The sequence below is a fragment of the Monopterus albus genome, unplaced genomic scaffold, assembly GCF_001952655.1.
Source record: "Monopterus albus unplaced genomic scaffold, M_albus_1.0 scaffold421.1, whole genome shotgun sequence".
NCBI classification, from domain to species: Eukaryota; Metazoa; Chordata; class Actinopteri; order Synbranchiformes; family Synbranchidae; genus Monopterus; species Monopterus albus.
Window position 1 is genome coordinate 212,272 of NW_018128301.1, and position 11,120 is coordinate 223,391.

Consider the following 11,120-nt stretch of genomic DNA (forward strand, 5'->3'; position numbering starts at 1 on the left):
TGTCATCTCTCACAAGAGTTCTCCTGTTTGCCCTGGAGCCTTGACCATGTGCTCATGGTCTGGCACGATTCTGAAAGCCACTACTCACGGGTTGTGAATTCCATGAGTAGGACTGAGGCTGTCCAGGTGCAGGTGCTTGTTCATTGTGTAAAAAAAGCAGAAGGCTGTGCATACTGCTGTGTAGCACTGGCATACATCTGTTTATCTGCAGCTTTGTGTTGGTTAACTTTATCTCTCATCTCTTTAAGCTGTGCTTTTGTCAGCTGTGCTTGTAAGGAGGAGAGTTCATTCTCATCTTTCTCCTTAGCTTCTTTGTCATTATCAATATACTGAATGATGTAAGCTGACCACTGCTCGAAGGGGAGAGCATTTAAGCCTATCACCTGTTTCAACAGCTGCTGGATATGTACAGAAAGGGAAGACTCAACAGCACTGCGGAATAGTAGACCAACACTGTCAACCATCACAGGATCTTCACCACTGTAATTGTGCCAAAGTTCACGTACCCTGATAAGGTACTGACTTCCTGTCTCCCCCGTCTGCAGAGGAATGCGAGACAGCTTGACACTCTGGGTTCGTAGTGGATATTTCATCCTGACCACAGGCCAGAGCTCATGTATTACAGTGTGAAGTGAGACTGAATCACCGTCTCCGTCTGTGCTCGCTAAGGCTTCAACTTCTTGTAGCATACTGAGAGAACTACAAGCTGTGAAAATGCATCTGAAATCACCCAGAGCTGGCATGAAGCAGGCGCATGCGCTCAGAAACACGTATGCGCCATTTATCATGAATGTTGCCTCTCTGTTTGTCTTTATGTCGTGAAGAAGAAGCATACAGCTTGTCATCTTCACTACTGTCCCAACTGGAACATTCACTTTCAGTCATAGCCAGCACTGCCATGTGACAGACATGCGTTTTCTTCCCTCTCACAGAACTAGCAGAATCAGTACCACAACCAGAACTATGAGTTTTCACTGAAACACCACACACTTTTTGCAACTTTTTCACAGGGCCTGAATCTGCTGAAGCACCACCATGACCATAAGCGCAAGCTTTATCACTGTGAGCAGCAGTCTGCGCCTCAGACTTCGCTTTAACGCAATCCAAATATTGCTGTGCATTACGACAGTCACTTTCACTACCGGGATAAGCAGCTGTCTTTAATATTCCCCCGAGGACAATAACCAGTGGCGAAATATGTTGATTACTCACAGCAGGAGTAATTAATGGCATCTGACGTGATGCATTACTTTTAAATTTTGACTCCCCGCTTCCTTCATGCACAGGAGCCAGAGAGGGAGGAGGGGGTGAGAAAGTCTGTGAGTGTCCTTCAGCCTGCTGTAGGCTGTTATCTAAGTCTCTGTGTGTGTGAGCCTGAGAGACTAGCTCTCTGTCTGTGTGTGTGTCACTGGAAAGAGTAGCAGGCATTTGTGTTTCATTTACGCTGGCTGTGGCTTTCTTAATTTTTTCAAATTCAGCCAAAAAGCAAAGACAGTCTTGAAGAAATGTTTCACAGTGTTTAAGTTTAGCCTCCGTTTTGTGTTTCTGTAATAAAGACGCTCGACTATGACATAAACGTGCCTTGGCCGCTGACAGCGCTGCCTGTTTCACATACAGTCTTAGAGCTCCCTCTTCTGGGGGAGCTTCGTCATAGGTATTAAACATGCCTTTCACACTCATCTGCTCTGTCCATAACACAAAACGCTGTGTTTCACTACTGTGCTGACTGGGATGCAACGTGCCCAGCCATTTGTTTAAAAGCTGATACAAAATAGCACCTAGAGTCCCTGGTTTGCATTTCTGCCAGTTCTGCATAATATTACAATCAGCCATATTGGAGGATATTTATGCCACATGTGACGCTGTCCATTATGAGAGGTCTCGCCCAGTGGATCGATCGAACTGCGAAACTCCTACACCAGGCTAATCCTGGTGCGTGCAATTCCTGGGGGTTTCCCCAACCGATTACACTGTTTTATCTCATAAGGACAGTTGCCACCCTAAGGCTAATAAACAGTTCCCAGTAAGCTGCACCACCTGGACCAAATACAGAGCTGCATAAGGCGCGTTGAATCACAGTGAATTCTCACAACCGAACCTATTGTCCGGCTCCGATACGACTGTGAACAACGTTTAATCGGCCTGTTATGCAGTTAACCACCCCACATTTTCATAGAAAACAACAAACTGGCCATTTCCCTGTGCCGTTTATTACATTTGGCATTTACCAGAGAGCATCTGTTCAGTCAAGATGATTCTCCACCTGTGCTCCAACTGGAGGCAAATCAAAAAGAAATCAGACTTTTGGAGAGACAACCTGCTATGAGGTAGCGGAATTTCACTTATAAAACGTGAATATTATGTCCCTTATTGGTATCAAATTCTGTAATCAACAGCACTCATTCTCTATCCCTCAAAGTGAGAGTATGTGCTTGTTAACTGTTACGTGTGTCAGTGAACAGATCAGCACATCATTCCAAACAAATGTGTTTTATTATCCTTACTGTTTTCGACTCCAATTTAATGCGTCGAGAGTGGGCAGTCCACACATCAACCAAATTTGGTATAAATCCAATGTGTAGGCTTTATGTATAACAAAGGTTTATCCTGCTTACCTTTGTTTGTGGACGACCCGTTGATGTGTGACACCAGCCCACAGCTCGAAAGGGACCCAGGTCACTCTTCCGTCTCAAAATCCCAGCCAATTCAGGATCGAATGTTGAATTTACAGCTCAGCCAGGCACAGGATTACAGCACCATTTGTTGATCCGGGACGACGAACTGGTCATCTGAGAGTTTAGTCGGCGCACAAGATCGCGGCACCATTTGTTGGACCCAGTTCTTTTCACCACGCTAACTCTGAGAGACACTTATGAGAGACAAAGTATCACTTTGGGCTAGCCCATACTACTCAGGGACACCAAACCGTGACGTCTCCCGGTGCCAGCTTTGCAGCTGGCCATAGCAGTAGTCAAAGCATGAAGAAAATCAATGTGTGATTGTCTGTTGATTGTGTGGTGTGTATCTAAGACATTCTGACATGACGTCTAGTGACATGTCATGACATTAAGCATAAGAAAATATTATGATTACGATTATGATTAAACATGTCATAACAATAATAATAAACATTCTGTCTCCTAACAGTAATCAACTTTCTATCTAGTTATCCTTGAACATAAGCAACCTAGAGTACCCCATGGGAATGACTAAGCATTTAACAGCCTGAGCTAGATATCCTGTCTACACTAAACATTTCTAATATACGAATTGTCTAACCCATGTCTATCTGACTAAAAATACCTAACAGTACCTGCAACAAATACATGGGTGGTGTGGATTTGTTGGACTAATTTGCTGCCAAGTACAAGTTCCCCATAAAATCTCACTGCTGGTACAATTACATCTTCTGGTACACCATCATTCTTGCTGTAATTAACGGCTGGCTCCTCTACAGGCCGGACTGTAAGGCTCTGAAGATGACTGCAGCGTGTTCTTTCATGAAGAATAATCGGAATCAAATATCAATTTTCAAACATTTATTATCATAACTAAACAGACCATCGAATAAAGCAATTTACAGAGCTCTGGGTTCCATCTCTATCTGAAGGCCTGACCTCAACAGCAAAACCGTTCAACCTGTCTTCAAGATGAGAAGGAACGCTGTCCTCCTCCATTCAGTTGTTTTTATACAATTTCAAATGTGCCCTTGTAGGCTGGTCCGGTCGCTTCCTAAAGATGGAGGAAATTCTACTCTGTCTAAATTCCTACACTCACTTCTTTCTTTGTTACACTATATGTGACATGGCTTCCCGTTTGGCTAATTAAACTGTCTTGCCTGTGTGTGTCTGTATATTGCCCTGTCTTTTGAAGTTGTCTTCCTCTTGTTGGCTTTTAGATCTAATCTCTTGTTTATTACCCTTAGTGTCCCAGTGACCCCAAATTCCCTGGCCTCTTCAGCCAGGTGGTAATATAACTTAACTGTGGACCCTCTTTGCTAAAGCTGTAAATCTAATGTGATTCAGTGTTTTAGTGAACCAGTCTCCCTTTGATGTTAAACAGTGCTCCAGTTGGCTAACACAGTAAATACTGGCCAAGAATTCAGTGAACACATAGAATGATATACTCAACTATGTAAACATAATTGTAACATATAAGTAAGCAAACTTATGTGTGCTCTAAACTAAATCTTAACTATGACAGAATTACCATACACAAAGTAAACACACAGGTTGACTAATCAACAAGCATAATGTTAATCTTCTACTAATTAAGTTTTTAATTCATAAAATGTTAAAATCAACCTTAAAGTATGCCGTTGTTAATAATTTTTCACAACATGACTAAGAAAGAGATACTGAACAGGAGACAGTTTCAGGCACAACTTGCATCCTCTCTCATCCTGGTGAACACACACAACACATCACCCAAGAGAGGGCGACCATCTTCAGGGAAGACAGCGACATCAAGGAGCCCTTTGCATCCTCAGAAGAGACCATCCTCATCAGATGTGAGTACCCCAGCCAAGAGGTCATCGGACCACCCCCCACTGTATGTACGCAAATTTCCCAGTAAAGACGAAGAGAGGACACTACAGACAATGCAATAATGGATACACAAACACACTGTGTAGCAAGTGCAATGTTCGCCTGTGTTTCTCAGATGAAAAGAACTGTCTTAGGGACTATCACTGCAAGTAAACAGACTTCATTCATGAATAAATGCTTATTCATAAAAAATATGATTGTTGTGTGATTATTAGTGTGATTGCTGAAAGCAATCACACTCTTGTTGTTTCCAGTATTTATTATTATTATTGTTTGGAGATGGTTCCTATACAAACACAGAAATTCTGCTCCCAACTAGGCCCAAACATTGCAATATTACAACATTTCCCTAAAAACTTACTAAAATGTAAAAATTGTGAAAACTCTTTCATTCCTACATCAGAGGCCTCCTAAAACAATATCTGAGGTCAAAAATTTTTTTGCTCATTTTTTTTCTATATTTGGGTTTTACATGGTTAAAGATTCCTGAGAAACTACCGGGTTAAATATTACATGTGGACCACTTTAACACGTAATCTCAAACACTTTAACAGACCTGGTTTTGTAAAGTTTGAAATGCTTGAATTCACCTTCACACTTTCCCTCCCAAAATGATATTATGTTATTTGCATCTCCTTGTTTATTAACCTCATATCACTTATATATATTGGCAAGATTTTAGATAGAGTATTTAATCTATATTATAGAGTCAATGTCTTGCACTATAACATGAAGCATTTAAATTTTTTTAATGCTTTTATGTATTGTATGACACGTGTACTGTATTTCTGCCTGTTAAAAATATTTTATTATTATTGTTAGATATTAGTAATTGTTAGACCTTAATGTGTTAGTAATGCAATTTAGTAAGATTCAAAGTCTGCTCTAGTCAGTTTTGTTTAAAGGTTAGCAGACAGAGTGTTGATTCTGAAATGTGAGCTACAGTTAGTTATGACACCAATTCTTTCCTGTATTAATCTTGTGTTAGAATATTATGTCTGAATAAATGCTTAGCTACACACCACGTGACAACATACACAGACATTGCGCTTCCTCATTTTGTTATGACTAGGTAAAATCCAGCTGCCCCAAGCCTGTGGAGCTCTAGATAAGAGATGGAGTCTGCGGACTGACTTTATCTGTGTAAGGGGGTGGCCCAAAACTTATAAATATATTAGGCTTTGTGTGGCCAGGGACTCCTCTCTCCAGCAGCCAGTGTGTCTCTGGAGGAAGGAACAACCCCGGTTGTGTTTGTAATTTTTACTTGTGGTTTAAAATAAATCAGCACTAAAATGAAGAAAGATGGACTCCTTCGTTATTCAGAGCTGTCCAATAAAAGAACTGGGGTATTACATTATTATACCTGTATAAATATTTAAACTAAACAACTAGTTTTACATTCAGCCCTGCTGTTCATGATACAGTCTGTTTCCCATCTGTCAACAATTTCTGACATTTTATTTAATGGCACGCAGATCAGATCAGTCCCTTAATTAAAAAAAAAAAAAAATTAGTTAATATTTCATTGTTACGTAATGTTTAATATCAGGGATCATGTGACATTGTTTATGAGCAGCTGCTCATTTACACAATATACTTGCACACTTAAAAATATCAGCCAACAAAAGCTTCAGTGTCATAACATCAACAACATGTACATTCACACTAAAGAGAAAAACATAATGCAGATCATATATGAATTATAGGAGAGGGGAATAACATTTCTTTGCTCATCTTGAATGCCATAAGAAACATAACACCTTAATATAAATGTGTAGTGGCATACACAAAACAAAATAAGGGGACAAATGAGGACACTGCAAACTGTTGTGAAGACAATCAAATGAAAACCATGCTTATCAAAAAGTCCTTCATTAGTTCCTCTGCTCTTTGATAATAAAAGAGCCTAGAGTTCAGACATAATATGCACTGTTGAAATTAACCAACACATATTTCCCTGGCATCATAGGTAACCCCTAGAGCTAAGTTATTAGATTTTTCACTGATGGTAGTAATGTGGTCTTAGAAGGTAACCACACCCCAACCCCACAGTTTGTATAAAGCATGACACCCCCTGATGAAAGCCAAGTACCCTTTCACTTCATTTGGAATTCATGTTTGATTACTTGTACTGGTTCCACTTGTAATAGTATTTCTCATTTGTACTTTATTCTAGCCATTCAAAAATGCAATAAAGTAACTCATAGAACTGAATGGACTGCATTAAAACAATCTCTTAAAAGAATTTCTTTTCATTTTCAGACTGTAACAGATGTGAAAACAGTCAAAAGGCTGTAGAAGATTGATGACCCTCCTTCACTCCTTATTCTTTAATCTGAAGTAAGTTGATACAGAATACAGTATGATTCCTTAGACACTGTGTGTGTATAGTTAACCTCTTATTAGATGTTTATAATAAGTTGCAAATGATGATGGTATCTTTTGACTCCCTGGGATTTCAGTTTGCTCATAGCATGGGCAGACCCAACACACTAACAGTGATCAGCAGAGCTACAGGGGAGAATGGGAGAATGCACTGGTGGAGTTAGCTGATACAGGTGTACTGACGGAGTTAGCTGATACAGGTGTACTGGCGGAGTTAGCTGATACCGGTGCACTTGTGGAGATAGGTGATACCGGTGCAATGGTGGAGTCAGCTGATATCGGTGCACTGGTGGAGATTGCTGGTGGCTGATGAGCAGCAGTGGAGGAGGCGGTGGTGCTGGCGGTGGTGCTGGCGTCGGTGGAATTTGAATAGGTGACAGTGGCGTTAGGATTTGACAGGTCCACCACATCGGTCCTCATTTGGGAAATGGCTGGTCCCAAATCACCAGTAGCTGAGAGAACAAGTAAAAAACAAAAAGATTGCTGATGTGTTTTTAGCACTTAGAACTATATTAATATTGAAAAACGTATGATGTAGAAGTGAATATGTATCTTTAATGTGTTAGCCTACTGCTGTTGTAAGTTCCATTGGAGACTCCCATTGACAAAGATGTTGCTGATGCTCTAATATCTGCAGTTGGTACAGTGGCCATAAAGGAGCACTGAATTTTGTCTCCATTGACACTGCCCTTCACAGAGTTGACATTCAGCTGTAGAGCAAAGACAGGAGACACTGAGATTCCATTGATCTGTTATTGTAATAAATATGTATATATCCTTGAGATAGTGATGGTTTGAATTAATGTTAATTAATTAATCCATTAAATGTTAAGTCTCTGTTTCGAGTTGTAGGGCAAAAATTACATTTAAGTATAGATATAAAAGTATTGTTTATGCCCAAACAAGATAATCTGAAACTGCAACAGTTCACAGTGCCAATTTACACAAATATGTGTAATATAACAGTATTAGAGAACAGGCTTTAGGAGCAAGTCATGCAGCTGCTATGAGGAATCTTTATTAATTTAGTTTCCTTTTGTGAAGAATACAAGAAAAGAAATGAAAAGCATGCCAGTCTGCAGGGAAAGTGGGCTCCAACACACAAATACAGTATATCCTTACTCAGCTCTACCTCCAGCACTACTAATCTGAGGCAAATACGACTCACCGGCTTCTTCATCAGTGTGCCATTATTCTGGAGCAGACCGCTGAAGAATCGAACTTTTCCGTTGTGGTTTGCACAGATGTAGGTGGAATCGTTATTTCCCTGTCACGCAATACCAGAAACCGTACTTTTTAACTGACACAAATGACTTCAAACAAAAGATTTTTCAGTGAGTGATGGAATTTGACATACCGGTGAGGCGTTAGGTGACAAGGTGGCAGCGATGTAGCCTTGTGAGTTTCCTGAGAGCCAAAAATTATAGTTCAGATCACTCTGCTTCTGGGTAGAAAGAAAGAAACAGGAACCTGACGTGGAGGGGTCGCACCCATCGGGCTTAGCTGCACATAGTTGTGTTTTCCGACACTCTACGTTGGAAATTGTTGCCTGCAAGGAAGACGAGAAAAACTTTAATTCGGCAGGATTATGTGGACTTTTTATGACATTCAACAAAATTCAATTAACATGATCTTTCTATTGCACTTTTTTTGTTGTTGTTTGGCAACACTTACATTTAGAGTTGTCACTGTGTCGTTAAATGTCAGTGGGGGAGCTGTGGTGGCATTTGTCATTGCACTGGTGGAGGTAAGTGATGTGGGTGCACTGGTGGAGGTAAGTGATGTGGGTGCACTGGTGGCATTTGCCAATGCACCGGTGGAATTTGTATAAGTGACAGTGGCGTTAGGATTCGACAGGTCCACCACACTGGTCTTCAATTGGGAATTGGCTGGGCCCAAATCACCATTAGCTGAGAGAGCAAAGAAAAAACAAAGAGATCACTGATGTGTTTTTACCACATAGCACAGTATTAATATTGAAAATACATATGATGTAGTTGTGAACATGTATCTGTTAGATATTAGTAAATCAGTTAGATAATTGTTAGACATTAATGTGTTAGTATTGCAGTTTAGTAAGATTTAAAGTCTGCTCTAGTCTGTTTTGTTTCAAGGTTAGCAGACAGAATGTTGATTCTGAAAAGTGAACCATAGGTACTTATGACACCAATTGTTTTCCTGTATTAATCTTGTGTTAGAATACCATGTCTGAATAAATATATGAATGAATGCCTTAGCTACACACCATGTGACAATATACACACACATCATTTTGTTATGACTAGGTAAAAATGCAGCTGCTCAAAGCATGTGGAGCACTAAATAAGAGATGGAGTCTTCGGACTGACTTCATCTGGGTAAAGGGTTAGCCTAAAACTTATAAATGTATTAGGATTTGTGTGGCCCGGGACTCCACTTTCCAGCAGCCTGTGCATGTCTCTGGAAGGGGGTGCAACCCGGGTCATGTTTGTAATTTTACTTGTGGTTAAAAATAAATCAGCACTAGATGAAGAAAGACAGACTATTCAGAGCTGTCCAATTAAAGAACTGGGGTATTACAATTCTTTAATGTGTCAGCCTACTGCTGTTCTAAGTACAGTAACCTAAGCTTCTATGAGTATTGTCATTGCCCTGTTAAAGCTGCCATTATTGGGTTTCATCATCATCATCACTGTGTCCTGCACTGGGCTGTCCTGAATTAGGTCCGCTATGGTAGCATAAATGCCAGTGTGACCTGTGATCGGCTCCCTACACCAGCACTTTTCCTTCAGCTGGCGGGCGTGGCGACAGCAGGGCTGCCAGCTTAGAAGGCTACGCCTATACTCATAGAGGCTTGGGTTACTGTACATAACCATCATTCTATTTCGTATAGGTTTTGCCCTCTAACAGCTGTTGCTATTGGGATAAAAGCACAGCTGGATGTAGTCAATGCCCTGTTGGCACCCCGCTGCCAAAGAGCATTAAAAACAACATCTCAGCTAGCCAATATACCCCATAATAGCAGCCCAAAAACAACATCCTCTCTCCAGCATCAGTCCTTGACTGAGAAGCAGGTGCAATCATGCCCATGACTGACTGCCACATCGAGAATGGGGAAACAGGTCAGTGGACGATGCAGTGAACATGGCACTGCATTACATTCAACAACACCTCGACTCCCCAGGGACCTATGCACAGGCCCTCTTTGTGGACTTCAGCTCAACGTTCAGCACCATCATGATGAAGGAATTGCTCTTTTGACTGCTGAATAAAAAGAGGGAGCCAATCGTAAGTTACACTGGCTTTTATTACACCACAGCGGTCCTCATGGGGGACAACTCAGTGCAGGGCACAGGGTATGAAAGAATTTGTTTAGGACTACGCATGTATGAGGGATAAACCCAATAGTGACAGCTTTTAGAGGGCAAAGCCTATATTAAATATAACAGTATTGAAAATACATATGAGGTAGATGTGAATATGTATCTTTAATGTGTTAGCCTACTGCTGTTGTAAGTTCCAGTGGAGACTCCCATTGACAAAGATGTTGCTGATGCTCTAATATCTGAAGTTGGTACAGTGGCCATAAAGGAGCACTGAATTTTGTCTCCATTGACACTGCCCTTCACAGAGTTCACATTCAGCTGTAGAGCAAAGACAGGTGACACTGAGATTCCATTGATCTGTTACTGTAATAAATATATATATACAGTATATCATTGAGATAGTGACAATTTCAATTAACATTTGCCTTGATCTTTCTTGAATATCATGTTCAAAAAGACTGTGTGCACAACTTTGTGCACTCCATTTAAAGTCAATATTAGTTGTAGGACAAAACATTACATTTAAGTATAGATAAAAAAGTCTTTTTCATCGCCAAGCAAGATAATCTGAAACTACTACAGTTCACGGAGCCGATTTACACAAATCTGTGTAGTATAACACAGGAATTAGATAACAGGCTTTATGAGCATGTCATGCATGAACTAGTCTCATGCAAGTACAACTCACCTCCTTCTTTACCAGCGTGCCATCACTCTTGAGGAGAGCACTGAAGAATCGAACTTTTCCATTGTGGTTTGCACAGATGTAGGTGGATTTATTATTTCCCTGAAAAGCAAAACCAGAAACCATACTTTTTAACTGACACAAATGACTTCAAACGTTCAAAGAATTTTGAGTGAGTGATGGAATTTGACATACCGG

At 40.6% G+C, this 11,120-nt stretch overlaps 2 protein-coding genes across 2 annotated transcripts in view; both read right to left on the reverse strand.

The window, feature by feature from the left end:
- Nucleotides 1-593, reverse strand: part of LOC109951975 (rho guanine nucleotide exchange factor 40-like) — a 26,771-nt gene extending 26,178 nt beyond the window's left edge. Inside the window, exon 1 of the mRNA XM_020586781.1 lies at nt 507-593. Coding sequence (XP_020442437.1) covers nt 507-593 — 87 coding nt within the window. The remainder of the gene's footprint in view (nt 1-506) is intronic.
- Nucleotides 594-7,058: 6,465 nt separating this feature from the next.
- On the reverse strand, nt 7,059-11,048 carry LOC109951977 (platelet binding protein GspB-like). Its single transcript, XM_020586782.1, has 7 exons — nt 10,926-11,048; nt 10,417-10,555; nt 8,607-8,842; nt 8,290-8,481; nt 8,101-8,199; nt 7,504-7,642; nt 7,059-7,384 (listed from the first exon to the last, which is right to left on the reverse strand). Exons 1-7 carry the CDS (start codon nt 11,046-11,048, stop codon nt 7,059-7,061), a joined length of 1,254 nt encoding a protein of 417 aa, XP_020442438.1.
- Nucleotides 11,049-11,120: the final 72 nt, after the last annotated feature.